The 24,412-nt window shown below is 30.9% G+C and overlaps 1 protein-coding gene across 2 annotated transcripts in view; it reads right to left on the minus strand.

The window, feature by feature from the left end:
• Nucleotides 1-4,658: 4,658 nt before the first annotated feature.
• Nucleotides 4,659-24,412, minus strand: part of LOC143068771 (hypoxia-inducible factor 1-alpha-like) — a 58,149-nt gene continuing 38,395 nt past the window's right edge. The window contains exons 5-15 of one of the 2 annotated variants that reach the window (XM_076243068.1): nt 17,360-17,559; nt 16,877-16,983; nt 15,981-16,128; nt 15,178-15,341; nt 14,404-14,499; nt 12,112-12,248; nt 9,516-9,629; nt 8,719-8,828; nt 7,413-7,654; nt 6,420-6,523; nt 4,659-5,467 (exon numbers count right to left, since the gene is read on the minus strand). In XM_076243068.1, the coding sequence (XP_076099183.1) occupies nt 5,351-5,467; nt 6,420-6,523; nt 7,413-7,654; nt 8,719-8,828; nt 9,516-9,629; nt 12,112-12,248; nt 14,404-14,499; nt 15,178-15,341; nt 15,981-16,128; nt 16,877-16,983; nt 17,360-17,559 (1,539 nt within the window). In that variant the 3' untranslated portion in view covers nt 4,659-5,350. Of the gene's footprint in view, nt 5,468-6,419; nt 6,524-7,412; nt 7,655-8,718; nt 8,829-9,515; nt 9,633-12,111; nt 12,249-14,403; nt 14,500-15,177; nt 15,342-15,980; nt 16,129-16,876; nt 16,984-17,359; nt 17,560-24,412 lie in introns of both variants that reach the window. The other variant, XM_076243067.1, reaches the window with a different exon arrangement.

Here is a 24,412-nt window from a genome sequence, read left to right on the forward strand (position 1 = left end):
TGCTATCTATTGTTCATATGAATTTTCTGTAAAAGAATTTAGTATGCTTGATAATGTGGTGAAACAAAACAAACAAACACAAAAACAAAACAAAACATAAATTATATATACTGTGGATTCATTATTAATCGTGGGTTACTGATTTTCATGGATTTTGTTGTTACCAGTGAACCAGGAAGTTAATTCAACAAATAACAAATTCCCTATAGTCTTATATATAGACATTAGCAATACTACGAAATAAAATATCCATGAAAAGTTTTCCTCAATCCACAAAAATTGGTTCCAACGAAAATAAATGAATCCACAGTAGACTAAACAATCTATTATTTGAACTTGGAATTATTTTTAATTATGGAATTTGTATAAATTCTTGTGCTTGAAATTTTTAATAAATTCCATGTTTATTTGGTATTATGATATTTTGAGCAGGTCATAACAATTTCCATATAACGTATTTTGTATAGATAGTGTTGTGCGCGGCACAGCACATTCTATTGAAGAGGTACTAACTTCTTTGTAATAGAAAGTGTTGTGCTGCCATGTAAGTACAGAATAAACATGGAATTTATTAAAAATTTCAAGCACAAGAAATTATGCAAATTCCATAATTAAAAATAATTCCAAGTTCAAGTAATAGCCTGTTACTTATAAAAATTCTTAGTACAATGGCACATGACACATGTCACAATCTTAATCTTTAAACTAAAAATGGAAAATCTATTTATAGAAATTCAGTCAAAACAAAAAAGGATAAAAAAGAAAGAAATATAGTAACAATACTGGCATATTTAGTATGCTAAATTTACAGCTTTATCCTATATACTAACAATCATGATTGACTTTTGCTTAATGCTTAATGTCCAGTGGCAAATATTTTAAGCATATCCAGGACAAATTAACATGTTTAAATCTGTGAATATAAATGATAACCAGGTGCTCCACAGGGTGCAGCTTTATACGACCCCAGTGGTCGAACCCTGAACAGTTGGGGCAAATTTGGTCCCAATATTCAAGCTTGATACTGTCTGAATTTTGATTGTGATCAAATTTTTGACATAATATAGGTTTTTGCCACAAAATTAATGTGGTTCAAGATCTAACACATCTATTGCACAGTACTGTGCAATTGAATATTTCTTATTGAAACTTTTCAAAATTTGAAATTTGAAAAATGTTGAAAAAAAAAAAAAATCCCTTAAAAAAATGGTAAACTGAGATCCCCCCCCCCCCCCCCCCAATTTATTGAAACCCCCCCTTGGAACAATAACCCTTAAACTGAATCCCATGCTTTCCTTTGTAATATTGAACCTTGTAGTATGATTTCTGAGAGATCCATACACTTAAACACAAGTTATTGTCATGATTGTTTGGAAACTAGAAACATGCTTCTTTTTGGCCCTTAATTCCTACGTATTTTGGGCAATTAACCCAAAACTTAATCCCAGCCTCCCCTTTGTTATATGGTACATTGTGGTACAATTTCAGAGAGATCCATGCAATTACACACAAGGTATTGTCTGGAAACTAGAAAAATGCTTGTTTTGGCCCCTTTTTGGCCCTTAATTCCTAAACTTTGGCCCCATAACCCCTTAAAAGAATCCAAACCTTCTACTTGTGATTTTAAACATTGCAGTATACTTTCAGAGCAATTGAAATACTGGTAAACAAGTTATTATCCTGAAACTAGAAAAATGCTTCTTTTGGCCCCTTTTGGGCCCCTAATCCCTAAACGGTTCGGACCATCATCCCCAAAATAAATCCCAACCTTCCTTTTGTGGTATTGAACCTTCTGAAAAAATTTCATTAAGATCTATTCACTTAAACTAAAGTTATTATCCGGAAACCAAAGTGTCTTCGGACGACGACGACGACGCTGACGACGCAGACGACGCAGACGACGACATCATACCATTATACGAACCCAAAATTTTTTTGGGGTCGTATAATAAAATGTAACTATTCTGTGTCTAAATATATGATTTAATGTCATAACAAATGATTTAAATTTTCTTTTTGCAAAGTTAAAATGAATTAAAAATTTGACATTTGATTTATGCAAACAATATTTTAACTAATTCTTATCCTGTTTCTTGCGATCCATATTCATGAAGTTCAAATTTTAATTATTTTTGTAGGAGTTTGAAGGTAAAATAGAACATATACATTGTGTATATGTACATTTCTATATTTCATGTCGGAAAATTATTAGCTTAAAATAATATCACACAAATTTTTATCTGAAAATCTGTAAATGAAAGTAAAATGTTAATACATTTTGTAAAAAGGTTAAGTCATAATCAGCTGGGGAACCATAGCCCTTACTTATGATGCCAGATATATCTATAGCTGTGGAAACAAAGCCCTTACTTATGATACCAGATATATCTATACTCTATAGCTGTGGAACCATAGCCCTTACTTATGATACAGGATATCTATCTGACAATTTGCAGACCTTATTCAGCAAACCACCAAAAAATATCACAAGGAACATGTAAACTATGGTTCTGCAGCTAAAATATGACTGATATGTTGTGGAAAATATTAACTAAAGATTAAATGAAAACATTCTGGAAAAAATCAAATCTACATCTCGATCTCACTTAAATATCTAATTTCTTTTGTATATATACAAATCTAGAATTTGTTAAATTTGTAATTGTACAATAAAAAGATGTGATGATTTGTGTAAAATCTCTATATATTCTGTTTTTGCATAGGTGTGTCAAAAAATAATTTTCAACAGCTTTATATTTGTTAAACATTTAGCATTTTCGGCAAAGTAAGGCTCTAAACACTAAGCAAACGTAATCACCTTGTAATGAGTTTCTTAAGAAATGGTAAGAAGCTATAATCAATCATTTTCCTTTATAAAGAAAGATAAAAGATGCATTTGTATTATTCATCTAAATCACATGAATGCACACTATTTTCTAAAGTTATAATTTTGTATCAATAATTAACTATCTAATATCATCATCAACAATTTAAGGCGGGATGTACAAAAGTCATTTAACCTTGAAAACGTTAAGACATGTTATAAAAAAAATATCTTTCTATGGATTGACCTCTCAAAATACAATGTAAAACTATTTGTGGATTGAAAACAAAATACAACACACAATATAAACTTATCACAATACTTAACAATATCTGTACAAAAACAATACTAAAATATATAAGAAATGTTCAAATGCTTCATGTTTCCATTAAAAATATATATTTGTATTTAATTTCAAAAAACACTGGAAAAGTAACATTTTAACAAGGATCCAGTTTCTTGTATCCAATGTAAGGAAAAGACAACTCTTTTTGCTTTGATGTTGAAATGTTGAAACCAATAAATTTAAAATCATTGAGAAACAAAAACATGATATATTCCTTCTTTAAAGCTACCAGCCCAAAACTATAAGTACAATGCTACCATTTTTTAACTGTTTTTGTTTATGCTCTCAAATCTGCCATCATGAATTTTCTCGCTACATGTATATAGATATAAAGCACAAAAAATGTTTTGTTAAGTGAAATTTCAAAATAAAAACACATGATCCCAACTAATCTTTTCACCAACAAATTTTACGAGAAAAATGTTTTAAAGTCATTAAAGAATATTTAGAAATTCAGAGCGATTTTAATGGTAAGATTTTTGGGAGGAAATTAGCTAATAAAGTAAAATCACAAGTTTGGTATTATTCAAATCTATTCTTTAAACATCTGAAATAGAAATAAGTTGATTTGTCAGAACATTTTCCCTCATTTCTACATATTTTATTTTACTACACTGATATTCAACAGGTTTAAAAATCAAATATGGATCAGTGATAATTTCACAAAAAGTAGTTCAAGAAAAATGCAAGCCATAAAAATTTCAGTTCAACTTACCATAAAATTTTGTCGCAAGATTTTTTGTGAAAAAAAAGCTACAAATGAAATATTCAAGTGCAACATATTCAACCCTTATAAATATATCTGAATGAACAAAAAGTAGAAAAATTGTAAGACTATTCATATTTACAATAACAGCAAGAAAATAATCTAATTTTTAATTTAATTTTTTTATCTTTTAGAGACACAAACCTTCTTTTATAAGCAAGCTAAGCTAATATTTGAAATGAAAAAGTGTACATGCTCAATGAATAAAAAGATGATATGCAATAACAAGATGAAAATGGCACACTATATTTTTTTGTTTTTTTCTACTTTTTTTTTTTTTTTTGCTTTTTTTTGTTACAAATTTTAAAGTTTTTGTATGTCTTAAAATCTTTTTTGGTTGTTTTTTTTTTTTTAGTTTAACCTATATACATTTATATATACATTAATAACATGATGGCCGATTTTCAAACTTGTTTAATGAGAAGCAAACAGGCATTAGAAAAATTGCAATAAATAATAATGGACATTATAGATGAAGAGGAAAAAACAACAACTTTGAAGTGCTAATATCCTTCTGACGCTGGCCAGAATGAGTAAAAACATGATAGTCTATTCAAATAAAATATCTGAAACAATGTATTCTAGCTCTAGTGTTAAAATTATTCAGTAATACAAATTAATATTGTTACAAAAATTCAACAAATTTAACAAATGTGACTGAAGCGCCATGGAAAAAAACATCACAGCAAATTTAACAAACAATTTATTTCTTCTGTACTTTTCCCAGTGTTTATGAAAAATTTCTAATCTCGCCTTTTGATACATGTATTATGAAAAGCTAATTATGATGCTCCCTTTATGTGACAGCCTATGTTATTATACAAATGATCTAAACAACAGGGGTTCAAAATAAACTAGTTATTTGTGAAAACTTATTCTCTCTTTTTTTGCACAGGGCCACAAGAATAGAAATGAAAGAAACACACCACCAAGAATTGAAAATGAGTAAATAAAGGCTAGTCTGTAACTATCTATTTCTTAAAAGTCATTTCAACATAATTGTTCTAATGACTGTACCCTGTTTCCATGGCTTTGATCTTTTATTTACATGAAAGCGAATTTTCGTATTCATCACGGCTTTATAATTTCCGTCAAACATCTCGTCTGCACTTTATTAATTCAAACTGATTTCTTTTAAAGTACCAACCATAATTGCACTTGGATCTTAAACTTATGTTACACGTACCATAGCTATGAAGCAAATTCCGAAAGAATGATGATGAAATACGGCATTGCCCTATTAATGTCATCATACGTTGTCATACAGTATATATGTCATCATACAATATATGTCGTCATACAATATACAATATATGTCACCTTACAATATACGATATATGTCATCATAGAGTTACTACAAATGGAATATATAGATGACTACACACACTATCAAGCTTTCATTTGAGTCAAGTTTTTACATTGAGACGTCTGGAGTCATCATCTTGAGAGTATACCAGAGGTCCTTTCCTGGGAGAATGGTCCGCTGTGGCTGTGATATGTTTGGAGCTGCTCTTGGCTGGGCTATGGTCACCTGATAACAACATAAAAATGTGTGATATAGAGACAATTGTGGTTTAAATTGATTAATTGATTGTTGTGTGCTTAACTTCAAGTGGCAATTATTTCATGCATGTTCTTTGTTTTTCTAGAGCTTATACTGTTTACAGTTGTGAGCAGAATAAAAGCCAAAACAATAAATCATACCTTAGTCCCTGACAGTTTCATCAGCTCTGTAGTCAGAACTTTAGTACGGACATTATTTATAACAAACTTTCTAAAATTATCAGTTCATAAGGTATTTTTTGTGATATAGTTCTTCTTATTGTCTTTTGGTTCTGATATATCTTCGACTTTCAAATATTCGGCTCTTGAGAGTTCCTGATGAAAGGTAAATCCAGAAAGGAGTTTTTTTACCATTTATTAACATCTTTATTTATGATATTTGGTTTCAAAATATGGTTATTCATTATATTTAATTTATATATTTAAATACAAATGTGAAAAAAAAATCATATTTGCATCTAAAATGAAATTATTTGATATGGACAGGCATCTTTAAAATAAGTCTGAATAATTCAGGTTATCAAAACTTGCTTTCTTCTTGTGATTTCTCTCAGACTATTGTTTTTCTATTAGAGGTAAAAATAACTTGTTATGAAATAAATAGTCTTGAAGAATTTAGTTTTGGAACCATAGGTACTACAGGTTGTTAAATCATTTCCATAGTAAAGCAATGAGTTTATGCTGTTTTTTTCTGTGTTAACTTTTTTATTCTATTGATGTATTCATGAAAGGTTGACCATATTTTCCATGACAATTTTCCCATCCTTTGCCTAAGTCACAGTTATAAATGTTTCATGAAAGATAACAAGGATAAAAAAATTTATGCCAGCCACGTCAAATAATTTAATATCTGTAAGCATGTAAGTAAAAATGTCTTGTATAGAAATGACATAGATGTAATGAAGGTATTTTTAGTTTACCTTTGGAACTTTAGGTGCCTTCAGATCTTTAGTTGTGTAACCATACTGCTTGTCCTCCCCTGTCAACAACAGGTTGAGGAGTACACTGTCGAAACTGGACTTGACTAAAAAATACAATAACACATGAGTACACTGTCAAAACTGGTTTTAGCTAAAAAATACAATAAGATAACATATGAGTACACTGTCGAAACTGGTTTAAGCTAAAAAATACAATAAGATAACACATGAGTACTGTTGAAACGGGACTTAACTAAAAAATACAATAAAATAACACATGAAAATCTCTTTTAAATCAGGATGAAGGCTTCTGCAACAAGAAAGTGATGTGTTTTAAATGTTTGTCTTGTCTCATTGGTGGATTCTGATCCCGGATCCCACTTTTGTTTTGTCTGAATCTTGTTTCCCACTTATAGAAATAATAGCGCTTTTCATTTCACATGTCACGCCACATCTTATTTCCCGTTTTCATGTTAAATAATTTGATTTTCACATGTCATACTTTCAAAAAATCAGCCAATTCTGCATCCCACTTAGAACTCAATAAAACCAACTTTACTTAAACATATGCATGTAAATAAGATGACCCCTGTGCATATGAAAGAAAATGCACCTCAAAGCCAAACTGTCAATTTAAATTAAATTAAAGTCTATAAATCTGACATTTCCTACAGACAAAAATATAATGAAAATTTCAATCAAAAAAGTACAACTGCAGAATCATTAGAACTACCGGTACATCCTTTTTTAATTCATTTGGTTTAATTATTCTTGTAGCTGAAATGTGTAGCTCACATAAAGACTAAAATCCTGTTGCTTAATTTCTGGGACCTAGAGTATGACAACATCTAGTTATTGGTATGTATTGTGTGTAATTCCTTGTTTTTTCTTCCGGAAAATTTGAATGTTAGTGGTTTATGCTTGGTGAGGTCTGTTGTGCTGCCATATATTTTTTGGCAATTTCTGTTAACATTTTTTTTAATAAAAACTTGCCTTTTGGACTTGTGTGTGGTCCAGTTTCCCTCTTCAACATCTTTGCAGGTGGTCCCTTCTCAAGACTGCTCTTGTCCAATGGTCTCTTCATGGAAAGGATTTGTTTATCCTGTGGCCTCTCTATACTGGAGAGAGCATTTTGGGCTTCCAATAAGTCTCTAAGGCTTGGAGAAGTCTCCTTTGGTGGATCTGGGAATATCTTCTCCTTCGGTATAAACACTGACTCTGTTCTTTCATAGAACCTGAAGTAAAGAGAAATTCTAGTTATTAGCATTTCAAATTACAGTGTAACCTGTGTTGTCTGTCATACTAGTGGACCAGAATTAACTGTCGCATTAAGCAGGGTGTTGGAATACTCAGTTTTTTTCTGAAAGGATATGCATATTTTGGGATCATGAAAATGTATTGGTTAAAGCATGATGTTGGAATACTCAGGTGTCGGATGAGGCAGGTTACACTGTACTCAAAAACTATTGTAAAGAGAGTTAATAGGATAGTAAATTATATTAATGAGTGTATGCAACATGTATTCTGTAAATAAATAAATTATTGCAATGTTTTTATTAACAAGAGTTATAATAACAATTATTCCAAATCACATTTTGAATTTTTTATATATGAATTAAACAGGATTTTTCTCACCATGGCATAAATTAAGATCACATTCTAGTACAAAATGACAAAATCACAATAATAAATGCATGCACTTATTTCTGAATTTACAGTAATTAAAACAAAAAGGTTCGAAAAAAAGGGGAAAAAAAGTATATTAATTTCTTGAAAAATATGTACTCTATCCATTTTTTTACCAGACGTTGCAGATTAACAAATTATAATTTGACGATGCACACAAAGACTCAAGACATCAGAAGTTATCATGAAGTGTAGCTTTAGTGTGTCTGTAAGGTAACAATTAGAATTGGGTTTTTTGTTATTTCTTTTCATGTACCTAAATATTCACACTATTACAATAACTCAGAAACGTAAAATCTAAAATTGATAGAAAAGGAGAGGGAGCTCACATCAATAGATATAAACAATTTCATTAAAGTTTTATGTAAATTGGTTTAAGCCAGAGAGAGATAGAGTGAGGAGAGATAAATCAAATACAATTTATATGTAACCTAAAATATTCTTATTGTTGATATCAATTAGTTAGAGATACATGTTGTATATTTCATTTTTTTTTCTCTGTATTTACCCTTGATACCATTGTCAGGTGGTAGTGTATGGGGGGGGGGGGGGGGGGGTAGTGTTTCATCTTAGGATGTGTTGCATGTTATTTACCACCATCTTTCAAACTTACATAGGATTGAAATCTTTGTTGAGACCAAGTAACTCTTCACTTGTAGGTGGGTAAAGCTGGAAGTCGTTTTCTGCATTCATAGATATATAGGGAGCTCTCATGCTCAACTCCTGTGTAAATAAAAGTATTGTTCAATTTTCCAAATTCCTTATATTTCTAATTTGTTTTTCATATAATTCAACATTCTATTTCTTTTACTACATTTCCTAATAAAATTCCCAAGATGTTGTTATCCAGTCAAAAATTATAGTTTTACAAGTGCATGTATCAAAAGAATATTTTACTAGTGTTTACTCATGAGAAAAATGTTTAGCAATTTAAATTTTTCTTAATCTTTTTTAATTGTATAAATAGTTACCATGTGTAAAAACAATGAAGTTAGTAGAAATATTTACTTTGATTGTTCTAGTAAAGATTATTGCATTTCAAAATTCAAATGAATTTTGTATTATAACTTATTTGTGTGAAATTTCTGTATTGATATACACTGTAACACAATGTATTTTAAACAGCTGACAATTGTATAAAGATTCTTACATTGATACCAGTGGAATAAAATCTACTGGCATCATTTTTGATAAACTAAAAACCCCTTGAGTCCCTTCCATAATCCACAAAGTTTTCAATTTCTTGAACACCTGTTAGCAAATTTTGATTCCAAGTTAGCTGATAAAGGTTATGACCTTAAATTCATCCAATCATCTTCTGAGATCATTGATTGATTTAATTTTTTTTATACAATGGGTCTGGAGAGGGTTAAATTAACCAAGAATTAGAGAAAATATAATATTTCTTACCTCCAAAGTATCATTATTGTTACTTGGTAGTGCGTCAGTGAAGAAAGTGTTCATAAAGTCCATGTCATTAGGATCGAAAGGTGTCAAATAATCCTCTGGTGTGGGAGGACTAGGCTGCTGAAATTAAAAATGTAAAGGATTAAGGTGGGACCTAACACTACAGGGAGATAACTCTGTAATATCAGCTAAATGTTTTAAATACATTGCGTTTTAAAGGCAACTTAAAGCTTCTCAATGATCAAAATTAGTGTTTGTCAAACTGCTATATAACCAGTGTAATTTTCTAATTAAACGCTTGGTTCAAATTTTTCGAATTTTTGATATTTTGGTAAAAGGGTCAAGGTAAATACTTTATCAAAATTTTATGAAAATTAAAGAGCCAAATTTATTTCAGTAAAAGTGTTATATATTTTTCATAACCTGTGCATTTGTTATATTAGATAATTATGTTTGAAATTCTTAATGGTAAACTTCATTTTTGGATATTACTGATATGGTATATAATTTTTTCAAGTATGGAAAATTGTATGTAAATACTAACAAAAACTAACAGCTGTATAAATATGCTATTTACTAATGTTAACGAGGCCGGGATAAGGTACCGGTACTTGATGTTTTTAAACTAACAAATGTACAGATTTCAATAAAATATGATAAATTAAAAAAAAAAAAAAAGTGTTGGGTACCACCTTAAGAATTTTCTAATGTTGATAACTTCTATGGCCTCAAGTTTTGGCGCACTCATCCTAAAACATGATTTTTAAAGTTTTTTGTTGATTTTTTCCTTCTATTTCAATTCCAGTAATGTTAACTAACTTGACTAAACTTATATGTACTGATTGTAATGCAACTTTATAGAAAAAATCATTAATGTATCGATGTCAAGAAATAGAAGTTCCTTCAGAATATAAGTTCCAAGTGAAAGAAATATTCATTCATTTCCACTGGAACAATTTTCACAGTATTTGCAGTGTTCTCCCCAGAAATTTTGGATAGCATCACATTTTGCGTAAAAAAAAATAACTGTATTTTTTTAATGTCATTTGTCGCGTCGCGTTGCTGCTCTATTTCCTTTATATGTTTTAGTTTATATTGTTCAATTCATAACTGAGAATACAATTAAACTATAACAACAAAAACAGTTGTTTCAGTTTATGTTTTCTTTATTCATTTATAGTTACAGAATTATTTTTTTCCTCTTGTGCCAAATAAAAATAAATATGCTTTCAGTTACCACAACAATAAGTCAAATGAATGAATGGTTCATTATAGTGCAACCTGTATACAAAACTAAATATCTAGTACACAAAAATAACTATTTTTTTTATATTATATTAAGTAAAGATAAAGAAGCAAAAGTAGCAAAAAAAATTATCAATTTAAAAACTTTTTTTTATCATGTTTATGAAATTCATTGTTTCATGGCACTGAATGAATTAGTCCCTGTTGTTTCTTATCTTTACATCAAAATGATACGTATTTTCAACAAAGTTATCTAACAAATAGTCTATTAATGCGTAATTTTCTCTATTGGTATATTTTTGTCTACCGTCCGTCTGTTGTCATTATCGTGAAAATGCGGATTTTTGTCACATCTGGTCCGGTTTCGATCCGTAGTTTACACAAAAATGTGCAATGGCGGCCGTAGAAACATTTACGAAAATGAGTCCGAGAATAAACATTGTTTGACAAGAGATTGTGAATGAATAAGACGCTTTTAATGCATTAAATGAATTAAACATAAACTTAAGCCAATTATGATCACTTTTTAAAGAAGTATTTTAGCTCAAAACCAAAATTCTCGCTCTCGGATTACCGGAAGAGAAAGAAAGTATTTTTTGGAGAGTTGTACAAATAAACGACCTTTTAAAAAATCAAAAATCGTTTTAATCGTCGAAATTTCGTAATACAAAACATAGATTTCGAATTGTTTTTGTGATTGCATTTTTCCATGTCGAAATTGGTGATTGCAGACACGTGGTTTAGTCATGTCACAAGTGTCAGCTTGGGATATTCGCATCCAAACAGTTATCACCCTGAGGGCAATTAAAACCTGGCTTTTTAATCTCTTAATTGCCTTTAGTGTCCGACTTAAAGGGATTACAATTAAAGGTGATATAATTTTTATGATCATAATCGATAATAGATGAAAGTTCAAAATTGAGGACAAGTAAAATAGCATCTTCAAAATAATTATAGCGTCGCGGGAATTATTATAGCATCACGGTGAAAAAATATAGCGTCGAGGTACCGCGACGCTAAAACGGCCTGGGGAGAACACTGATTTGTTCCTTTCGAAATAAAAGGCACAGCTAGAATATTTGTTTCAACAGGAAAAGATATTATGACATTGTTGATAATAAAGTTTCTGAGGGAACTTCTGTTAGGTGGAACAAATATATGATGACATCACAAGTGGTTCATATCAAAGTGACTTTTAAGTATCTAAAGCAGGAAATTTAACAATTGCTAACACCGCTGAAGCTGCTGGAAAAGGAACACCTAAGTTGTTTGTTTTTCATTCTTTTTGGTTTGATTTGTCTTTTTTTTATCTAAACTGTTCATCATTTTTCAATCTCTATATTATAAAACTTACTCCTGGTGACATGACTGGAGTTGTGCCAGTACTTTTAGGTTTATCTTGACCACGACAAGCAATAAAGCTATCAGGCTCTTTCTTAAAGCTTGGAAAGAGATCTTCAGCTTTCTTGACATTCTCATCCGTTGTTGGCTCTTGAAAATACAAATTACAAAATAAGGTAAGTTGGTACAATGATATCATAATTTTGTAGAATAAGGAAACGTTGAATTTTCTTGAATATCTTAATTTGTGGATTTGCAGGGAAAGAATATATTTTATTGAAATTTAAATCCTGGTTTAACTCTAGCAATGAAATCCATGATAAATGTTATCACCCAGCGTTATCACCCAGTGTTAACACCAAGCGTTATCACCCAGCATTATCACCCAGTGTCATCACCAAGCGTTTTCACCCAGCATTATCACCCAGCGTTATCACCCAGTGTTAACACCAAGTGTTATCACCCAGCGTTATCATCCAGCGTTATCACTCAGCATTACCACCCAGCGTTATCACCCAGTGTTAACACCAAGCGTTATCACTCAGCGTTATCATCCAGCGTTATCACTCAGCATTACCACCCAGTGTTATCACCCAGCGTTATCACCCAGTGTTAACACCCAGTGTTAACACCAAGTGTTATCACTCAGCGTTATCATCCAGCGTTATCACTCAGCGTTACCACCCAGCGTTATCACCCAGTGTTAACACCAAGCGTTATCACTCAGCGTTATCATCCAGCGCTATCACTCAGCGTTACCACCAAGCGTTATCACTCAGCGTTATCACTCAGCGTTATCACCCAGCGTTATCACACAACATCCATTCAATTAGAAAATAGAGATGCTGGGTAATTATATTTATGGTGGGTGATAATGTCTTTTGTTATTTGTGTTGTTTTGTTGCTGATTATTTGACACTACGAGTTGAAAATGCTGAAAATGTAACATTTGTCTGGGCAGAAATAAAACTGTTTCAGAGAGGATTTTTTCAAGCCTAACATATATATATAGGATATGAACCTGAAATGAGGATACTTGATAAATCAAATCTGTATTACTCAAAAGTGAATTCTAAGAAAAGTATAATTTCAAGTCCTACATGCAAACAGAGTTCTTGGGTATAAAATACTGTAATCTGATGAAAACAAATGAGTACACGGGGAATAACAATAATAGCATAATTTTGGCATTTTGGCTGTTTTACAAAATGAAAGTCAATTGCCATTTTCTCTATTGACATTCAAAACTATAAAGGGAAAACTGATGAAAAACAAAAGACAAAAGTCGTTTTCAATTACAAAGGGGAAATAACCAGTGTTAGCTTCAGTTACATTACCATTGCAGACCTGTGATATAAAACTATATTTAAAAAATAGTTATTTCTTATTTCAATTAACATGTTGTTACTGATATAAGAGAAGACATATTAATTACAAATTCTTATATCTTTTTCAAGGATGATTTTTTTTAATGAATAATTATACTAAATGAACCTATATATATTTCATAATTTGAATTTCAGTTCAAGTATCAAATGCTGAAATGTGTTTTTAAAATATTTTATTTTATATTAATATCAAATGCTGATTATTAATGCAAATAATTATCCTCTTGAAGTTAAAAATCTTATTAAAATTCAATGCCTTACTATTATAATGTAAATTCATTTTGAGAAATATTATCGTTGAATCATTTCCTATTTTCTATCACATAATTGCATTAAACATCTGAATACAGTATAATATGGGGTTTCCATTTTCTGCATATTTTACAGGAAATGTTTTTGAAATTAGATCCAGAAGTATGACACAAATTTCCCGCCCTCAGCAAGTGTCTAAATCAAAGTACATGTAGTATTTTTACAGATGAACTTTTATGCTAATTTAAAGAAAACTACACTGCATAGACTTCCCATTTGATAATTTGTAAAAGTAAACTCAAGAAAAATATAACTTTGACCTATCAGGGTGTATATTAGAATAGCAAATTTAAGCATGAAATTTTTCACATAAACTTTAACATGTCTGAAGTTAAAGGCAGGCATGTGGTCTTTTGTAGCTGACTATTGATATGGGCTTTGCTCATTGTCCAAGGCCGTACAGTGACCTATAGTTGCTAATTTCTGTGTCATTTTTTCTTGTGAACAGTTGCCTCATTGGCAGTCATATCACATCTTCTTTTTTATATATATTAAGCAAGCCATAATATTCAAGGTACTGGTTTTTCAAGCTCCCAAACTTCAACTTCAACTTCCACTTCATTTTAACATTTTATTTTCTTCCATAGATAAAATTCATTGCTCACCTGGAGAAGCGGCGAAAGGCAGTGCAAGTGGTATACATGCATCTCCAGCATTAGGTGCCAGGTGAGTAAGGTCAATGGCTGTATCTGCCATCATACCTACAAAACAGAAATAACATTGTCACCTGAAACCAACAAAGAACAAAATAGAGACTTATTTTCACATAAAACTCTGTTGAGATATTTACATGTTTTACAGTTCTTTTTTTATTTTATTCTAAATCATAAATGTCTGGCTCATTAATCCTTAGTTTTATCTGTTTACCAGAAATAGAAAGTTACAAATAAAAAACCAAATTAACAGAAAGTAGAAAGTAAAAGTACAGTGTTTATTTATAAGAGTTCAAAGCAACTGATATTGTTTTAATAAAAGAATCTTTTTGAGTATATGTCAATAATACAATAAAATATCACCAAAAAAAGACATAATGTCAGCTCTAAATTGGCCTACACCTCAAAACTTTTGAATTAAGATATTAGGAACAAACAATGAAATGGCAAAAGCTTTAGCTGACTATAAAACGGGACTTAATCCACCATTTTCTACATAAGGAAATGGATGTACCAAGTCAGGTATATGCCAGTTGTTTTCCATTTGTTTGAAATGTTAGAGCTTTCAGTTTTGCCAATTGATACTTTTAGTTTTGAATTTTCCTTGAAGCTCTTTTTTTTTTCTTCATATGTATGTCAGTCTTTTACGGGGGCATAAAATTATCATAATTTGATAAGTTGCAAATGATAATACTTTGATTTTAATAATTTTGAACATATATTTACTGTTAGTCATGCCAGGAGCCATGTACATATCCATTTCTTCTTGGTTGATTTCTGATTTAGGTTGGAAGACGTCCTCAGTGCTTGGTTTGAAAAACTTCAACATGCTGTCTTCTTTGATCTCTTTCTGGAACCCAGCCAGAATCAAATTCTTCTCTTCAACACCACTACAAAAGATATAAAATTGCAGCAATCAATATTTGCATACAGTCAAAGAGATATTGCATGGATTTATTGATTGCTTAACTCCAACTCCAAACTTATGACTAGGACTGTCAGCTTTTCTACCAAAGGTTAGTTGTTCTCGTCAGACACTTGGGCTTCCTCCCTCAGTAAAACTGACCCTCAGAAAATAGTATAATAGTGCTGAATCTTGTATCAAACTACAATCAATCAATCAATCCTATGTGTCATGACAGATATATATTATTTTTGTTACACCACTATCATTGATACCATTAAATGTACTTGTATACTGTTCCTCCATTTATGTATTTTCTGTTTTGTCTTAGGCGCTTGTATATTATAGGTTTTTTTGGTTTAGAAACATAATTTTTCTTTTAAGATTCTCATTACTTCGTTTTGTTTCAAATTTTCATGTTTCTTAAAATTTCTTGACAGAGTTAAAAATATAAAGAAATAAAAAGACATTCCTATCCTCAGCCCAAAATGCAGCATTATCAAAATATTGGTCGTCATTTCATCTGGTATTTCAATAGATACAAAATTTGTTGTTAATAATTATGGTCAATATCAAAACCTTTTGAAAACATTTATTTTAAACATTTTTGTCATGTGTACCTTACCTTAGTACATAGTGAACACACACAACACTTTCTGGTCTGTGTGTACGATTGTTGTATATGATTGTTGCCTGGGTGATCACCCATACATAGCCTCCATTCCTGGCTAAAAATCTGTAGCGTTCAGTCATAACTTGTCCCTTGGAGAACACTATCAAATAAAATGAAATTTCATTTAATCAAATGCAAGTAAAATGACAATTGTTGCTGATTATTTGACACTACGAGTTGAAAATGCTGAAAATGTAACATTTGTCTGGGCAGAAATAAAACTGTTTCAGAGAGGATTTTTTCAAGCCTAACATATATATAGGATATGAACCTGAAATGAGGATACTTGATAAATCAAATCTGTATTACTCAAAAGTGAATTCTAAGAAAAGTATAATTTCAAGTCCTACATGCAAACAGAAATGTGGTTACATTTTATTTTGTCCCGTAGGGAATTCCATGTTTTGACAAATGTTTTTCTAATGATGACAGTTTTTTTTAGTCTCTTTTAAATTTATTCACTGATTTAGATTATAGAATCTGTATCATTTAGAGCTCAAAATTTGGTTTAGAGATCTGTAAATTGTTGAAGATCAAATGTTGATCTCTAAATGTCTTTTGTTTTTTTGCACTGTTGGCAGTTGTCTCACAGACAAACACCCTCCATCTTGTTATATTCATATGTAATGAGAAATTTATGAAACCCACAACAAAAGTCTAAAGGAGTCATTTGTAATATTTTTACTGGCCACAGTTGAAGGCTCATGAAAAGTGCAAAAATTTATGACTTAATGCAAAAAATTACACTCATTTCTTAAAAAAAAGTTTGATTTATTAATAATCAAATATTTTAGCTGTTATGTTATAAATCTCCATTGGTGGTTAAAACTGTTTAAAAATCCACTTACATTGTTTGTAACATTTCTCCAAGTTTTCAGAGTCTAAGGCATGGTGGTAGTTATAAATAGATTCCTTCTCTAAATTTTCACTGTCATAACCAATCAATTTCTCAATTCTGAATAAAATAAATAAAACATTAGACAAACATATGTACATGAAAAATTGCCTGAAATATTAAACACACCTTACTGCTGTAATACATTTATCTGAAAGATGGCACTTCTTTTTTTGGTATCTTTGATTTAATGAATCAACTTATTTCCAGTTTGAATAAATATGGTGTCTGTCTTCTATATTCTTAAACTACTGTGACGTTTTTATTAATGCCAAAATAATGATACAGTATCATGTTCATGATAATAAAAACATGCCTTCATGATTTCAGAAGTGAATTTCCTTTGCCAAGGTCTGCAGTGGCATTTTTCAAATCCTAAATAGGCGCATGCATTAGTTTCTGAATTTACGGTAATACATAATATCTTGTATATTACCTTTCATCACAGTATGTGAAAGTCATATCCATGTTGTGTTTAGACAGAAAGGTATTGCCGTCCAATGGAATCTCTATGTCAGATGGGTGTGGAATTGGCTCTCCCACAGCAATGTAGTACTGCTGAGAGTTATTCTCCTTGTTCTCATCACTTGTTTCTTCCATCTCAAATTCTTTAAATTCACCAGACAATCTGATTACCTAAAAGAAACAAATAATTTTTTAGTTATATTTTTCCAAGTATATTTTTCATATAGCATCAATATGGAAGAAGGTTCCTCATGACATAAGAAACAAAAAATCAAGTATTATTGAACTGATTGGTTCCCTTTCCTTGTATATAAATATTTCTAATTTTAATAACTTCTTTAAAATATTTAAGGAATAGTGTTTTTTTAGTAGCTGTGGACTCTGTATTGCTAAGGGCACACAACTCTTTTGTTGGTCCTATGCGAAACTTATTGAACCTCTAGTGCATGCTAAAATGTTGCATAGTTTATGTCTGTTATGTGGCATACAAAATTTGACGATTGTGTGTGTTTTCTATATCACAAAGTTGTGAAAGTGATTTGTTTTTCTCAGATTGGAACAAGAGGCTCTCAAGAGCCTGAATCGCTCACCTGAATTTTTTTGGTTTAATCTCTCATCAATGATTATTTTGGCTTTTCAATTTATTTAAATGTTCTTTGAATCGTCCTATTTTCTTCAAAAGCAAAAAAAAAATCATGTTCTCCTATGTTCTATTTTAGCCATAGGAGCTATGTTTCTTGACATACAAGGAAATGAAATATAAAATTTATACTAGATACTCTGAAACTCTAAAACTCATTTAGCCTAAGTTTGGCTGAAATTGATACAGCAGTTTCAAAGGAGAAGATTTTTTAAAGTAAGTCAACATGATGAACAAATTGTGAAAAAAGTCTTTAAAGGGCAATAACTCCTTAAGAGGTCAATTGACAATTTTGGTCAAACTGACTTATTTGTAGATCTTACTTTGCTTAACATTTTTGCTATTAACAGTTTATCTGTATCTATAATAATATTCAAGATAATGACAAAAAACTGCAAAATTTCCTTAAAATTACCAATTAAGTGGCAGCAACCCAACAATGGTTTGTTTGATTCATCTGAAAATTTCAGGGCTGATAGATCTTGACCTAATGAACATTTTTACCCCATGTCAGATTTGCTCTAAATGCTTTCGTTTTTGAGATATAAGCCAAAAACTGCATTTGACCCCTATGTTCTATTTTCAGTAACGGCGGCCATGTTTTTTGACGGATCAAAAATCGAAGCACACACTTTGTGCAGGATAATCAAAGGAACAATCATGCTAAGTTTCATCCAAATCCATTCAGCAGTTTCAGAGGAGAAGATTTTTTAAAGTTAGCAAATATGATGAACAAATTGTGAAAAATTGTCATTAAAGGACAATAACCCCTTAAGGGGTCAATTGACAATTTTGGTCATATTAACTTATTTGTAGATCTTACTCTGCTGATCATTTTTGCTGTTTACAGTTTATCTTTATCTATAATAATATTCAAGATAATGACCAAAAACTGCAAAATTTCCTTAAAATTACCAATTAAGTGGCAGCAACCCAACAATGGTTTGTTTGATTCATCTGAAAATTTCAGGGCTGATAGATCTTGACCTAATGAACATTTTTACCCCATGTCAGATTTGCTCTAAATGCTTTCGTTTTTGAGATATAAGCCAAAAACTGCATTTGACCCCTATGTTCTATTTTAAGTAACGGCGGCCATGTTTTTTGACGGATCGAAAATCGAAGCACACACTTTGTGCAGGATACTCTAAGGAACAATCATGCTAAGTTTCATTCAAATCCATTCAGTAGTTTCAGAGGAGAAGATGTTTGAAAAATTGTTAACGACGACGACGACGACGTCGACGATGACGACGACGACGGACGCCAAGTGATGAGAAAAGCTCACATGGCCTTTTAGGCCAGGTGAGCTAATAAATAGCAATAAGTTCTGTATATATACAAATATAAAACAAGAAGATGTGTCATGATTGCCATTGAGACAAATCACCACAAGAGACCAAATGACACAGAAATTAACAACTATACCTCACTTTACAGCCTTAAAACCCATACTGCATAGTCAGCAGTATAAGACCCTAAACTGACAAATGTAAAACATGTATGAATAAACTTATGAGATATTTATTTGGTATTTAATTTTATGTTTTAGTTTCCTGGTGCTATAAAAGTAATATTGAGTAATTACAGTCTACTTCGGAGAATTCTTTGTGGTTTCTGTCATTGAAATGTCAATTTCTAAAACTAATAAAGACAAAGCTTGCAATTTAAAATAAAACCAGAAAAGTAAATTGTTATTTGCTACAAAGTAAAAGAAAAGATCGGCGAGTCTTGCTTATTGTACTGTTTCTAAATAAAACTACAACCAATAATTGTTCATATTTTATGACTTTATACAAATACTGCATGTATCACATGTAATTAATTATTCCTTGAAAAACACTTCTGGAAATTAAAATCAACTTTGATGATAGTACCTATGAGAACTGTCTCTATCATCTTCAATCTACCTTGTCATTTAATTTTGTGTTTTAATGTTGCATGATATTAACATAGCATTCAACAAAGGCTTTTTGGTCTCAATTCTGTTGAGACATTGACGTAACATAATTTTTTTTCAATCATTGGAAATTAATTTTCTGATGACAGAACATTATTATATAAGAAGCAGTTGTTCTATTGCTCCAATTATAAAATATCATTATGCTTATGCAACAGATATAAATCGATCTTTCAGATTACTAATAGGCAAAACCTTTTACAAGTGTTTGTTTAAATCCATTTCTTTAAACATAAACCAAGAGTAAAAATTTCAGCTGATTTATACAGAATATTATAGAAATATTTTTATTAGCAAAAAGGAGATTTAATGAAATGAACCAAATTTAACCAAAGAGGATAATTGACTGGCTATATCAAATGAATTCAAACATTCATAAACCATAGATTTTCTGTGAAATGACATTTTATAATACAGTAAAACCTGTCTAAAGCAAACCTCTTTTGGACTGATTTTTTTATGGTTTTATCAGGTTTGCAACGCACACGATTTGATATGACGTTAAAGAACATGTTTGGGTTTATAAAAGTTTTGGGTTTAGCCAGGTTTCACTGTAAAATGTTTTAGATAATGATTAAACTATTGTGAGTTGCAACCTCCATAGAAATTGATTAATACATGTTCTAGTTCCACCAAGATTGATTGATCATGGCTAGACAGAACATGTATTAGTAAATAGTTAATATAGATTCCCTTATTTTGTTTTATGGTCTGGGGCCTAAGTTGTAGAGTAGTGTAAGTAGTCCAACAACTGTACCACTAGCCTGTCAACACTCAGGTTGTGAGTTTGAATCCCATGTGAAGCAGGTGCTCTCAATTCCAATCTAATTTGACTAGGATTGTCAGTTTTCCTGCTTACGGTAGGTCAGCTTCTCTAAGGCTTCCTCCACAAATAAAACTGACCCACATTGAAGTCAATAGAGCTGAAAATGGCACTTAAACATCAATCAATCAATGTTTTTGTGGCAATGAATTGCAAGCTTACATGTTGGTAGCTGGACTACAAGGTCTTCATCATTTGTTTGATTTTTACATAATATGTTCAGAGCTAAAGGGGATTGTTAAACCCCATCATACTTTGTGCCTGCAACAAGCAAGGCTATCTTGACATTGTGTGTTGTTTGCCTTTGTATGTATGTCTGTTTGGTTAATTTCTGAGAAGCCAGGTGTGTGATTGGTCATCTCCACTAGCTAAGGATTATGATCCAATCTCCTCTCTCTCTAGATCATAACCCTTGGCTATTGAATATGGTGGCTGGTGTCTTTTGGTCTTTTCTACTATCACAACCCAGTATTGTTGATCTTAAACAAAATTACAATACTTGCAATGCTATTTTCAAGATTAGTGTATTGATAAACAGAAGGTTTTTATCAACTGAAATATTTGTAACAATTTTTTATGCTTATTTATCAAAAGTAATTGAGGAAATAAATGAATGAAATTATTCAACTTATTAAAATATGATAGTTATATAGCCTTCTAACCTCCTCCAACACATATTCATTAATCTCATTATCAAAATAGAATGAAGTAAACAATCTAATTCAAGGACATGTCATACTACCAATACAAATGTTTTTTATAACTTTGTAAACTAGATATCATATGCATTTAAATACTGCAAACTCTGAATACGAATAATATCAAATTAACTCAAAACAACATGAAGATCTTCTTCAGTCATCAAGATTTATTATACGTTTTTTGTGCCTACTATTCTACAATATCAGATAATTTGATCTGTATAGCAATGAATTGTCCTCAGTTTACTTGTATTTATGCATGCCTTAAGCACTGGACTATAAAATCGTTAAATATTGTTTTTCTTTTTCTGTACTCATTGCTGGTCAATGTCAGTCATGTTGACTTTTAATATTAACCTTTGCACTCACTTGGGAGTTTTAAGATTTTTATTATGTCTTAGAACTGGACCGTATTTTACCTAATACAGTGGTTGTTGTTTGTTGCTTTGTTACGTATATGTTTTTCGTTCATTTTATTGTACATAATTTGGCAATTTGTTTTCTTGTTAGAATTGTTATACACTTGTCATTTCAGGGTCTTTTAAAGATGACAATGCGGTATGTGCATTGCTTATTGTTGAAGGCCTTTCTGTGACCTAAAGTTGTTAATTTCTGTGTCATTTGGTCTCTTGTGCAGAGTTGTCTCATTGGCGATCATGCCACATCTTCTTTTTTATATATAAACATAAGAAGATTATTTTTATGCATTCCTGAATCATTGGACTATAAAATAGTTTGAATATGCACTTAAAGATCGTTTTGTATTTCTATACACCGCATATCAAAAACATTTAATTTACGCAGGTCTGTTATGTAATAATGCATTCAAGTTGTAATATTGTCAACAACTTATTATTGTCGTTTTGCATATTTAAATGGATTAAAATAATAAAATAACATCCTATCGAAGTCCTTGAATATACTTACCGGTAGTAATAGGTAGTAAAATGGGTTTCAGCGCATATTAATTGATTGAATTACAACCCAGAGGGTAATGTACTTTAAAAGTTGTTTTTCTCTAAGTCTTATGTCTATACGATCCATAGTAAAAAGATATTTCAGACAATTGAAAAGGTACAAAATTAAAGTGTTGCTTTTCCTGTACTGTTAGAAATCTTGACCTAAATATTAACCTCTGTACTCACTTGGGAGTTTCTTAAGATTTTTGTTATGTTTTTGAACTGGACACCATTTCACCTGAGGCCTTGCAAGAATTCAGGCTAGATATTTAGAACATTCTTTGACTATTGAACAGCAGTATTCTTATATTGTTGTCTTTATTTATCCTTTTGATATTGTAACGATTGAAAAGAAATGATATCAAAACTGTCATTTATACTAGGTAAGTCCCACTAAATGTAAATATTCCATTCGTAAGTCAGTAGCATTGATTGAAAATTGTTAAAGATTGTGTCCTTAAATAATCAAATCTCATGGCAGATCTTTGTAAATCTTAAATTTATTCAAAACCTCAAGTCGACATAGGCCTTGGAATATGGTATCGAAGCTTCCTTATTGTTGAACAGCAAATCTTTACCTAAATATATGAATAAGGGCAGTGGTGTGGTATACATTGACAAGACAGCAACCCAATGACACAAATTATCAAAAGATATCTGGAGAACTCCAAAAATCTCTTTTTTCCCCCTATTTAAACGTTATATAAGTGAAAAGTAAATGTCTATACTAATAGTGAAAGAAAAGGCCTCATTTCAAAATTAACCAAAACAACAAAAATAAAAGTACAATCAAGGACAGTTATACCGGTATCCCACAACACTTAAATAGATAGTTTCACTATATAACTTATATCACTACATAATTTAATACAGGTCAAGTAGTGCACATTATTTTTTAGCACTTGTTTTCAGGATAAAATGATTGGGAAATCTTAATGGGAAACCAAATTAGAGGATTATGATTCGTTCTGTAGATCCAGTATATCAATAGTATTTATCTGCGTCATCAAGAGACATTAATGGAAATACATAAATATATATGTACATAACCACAGACTGACAAAGACATCTAAGATGATATCTTTACATTTTACTACTGACTTCTAATGCCTTAAAAATCAAGGGTAATGTGAAAACCATGTGTTGACATTTGATAATAAATATCTGAAAAGTTATAAAAAGTTGAGTAATAAGCAAAATAGAATAAAGTTAAAGATACGATGTAGGCTACTCATATTTGAGGGGCATCAGATTCAATCATATGAGACACTACATCTTATTAACACAGAAGTTAAAAAAAATCATTTTTCTCTTGTTCTAAGAAGAGCAATAGACAACTTTCGAGTTCGATGCATTTCCGTCAAAAACTTCCGTTTTAGTGAACGTCACTGGTGCGTTTAGGTGCGTCGTGACTTCTGTTTCCATGTTGAGCGAGTGGTTATAAAAACTATAAAGCCATATTGCACGAATTATTCGGCAAATTAAATTCTCTTAATTGACAATCTGCACCGCTGTCATTAGGGAATTGTGATTTAGTACCTACTGAACAAACTTTATTTCTAGTTTATCCTGACGATCATGAAGACGCTTGATGAACGTTTTTTGTGCAGGGATACAGGCGAGCCCCTCTATCTGGTAAATGACGTCACAAAGGCACGTAGAATTGACAAGTTTTTTCCGGTGAAGGATGAACTCGAAAGTGGTCTATTAGTTTTGATAAAACAGGAAAAGCATCATTTCAATGTTAAACTTCAATTTTGACTTTTCAATGAACATAATAATCTAAATTTTTCAGCGACCGGTGAACCTAATGTTTGATAACTGAGTATACTTAACCCTATACCGTCAACAATAGATAAAATTAATATCAGATCGGTAGGGTTATCAGACCTCAACCTGGAAATACTTGACTAACTTCAACATGCTTAATAAATAAACTTA

The sequence above is a fragment of the Mytilus galloprovincialis genome, chromosome 3 (assembly GCF_965363235.1).
Source record: "Mytilus galloprovincialis chromosome 3, xbMytGall1.hap1.1, whole genome shotgun sequence".
NCBI classification, from domain to species: domain Eukaryota; kingdom Metazoa; phylum Mollusca; class Bivalvia; order Mytilida; family Mytilidae; genus Mytilus; species Mytilus galloprovincialis.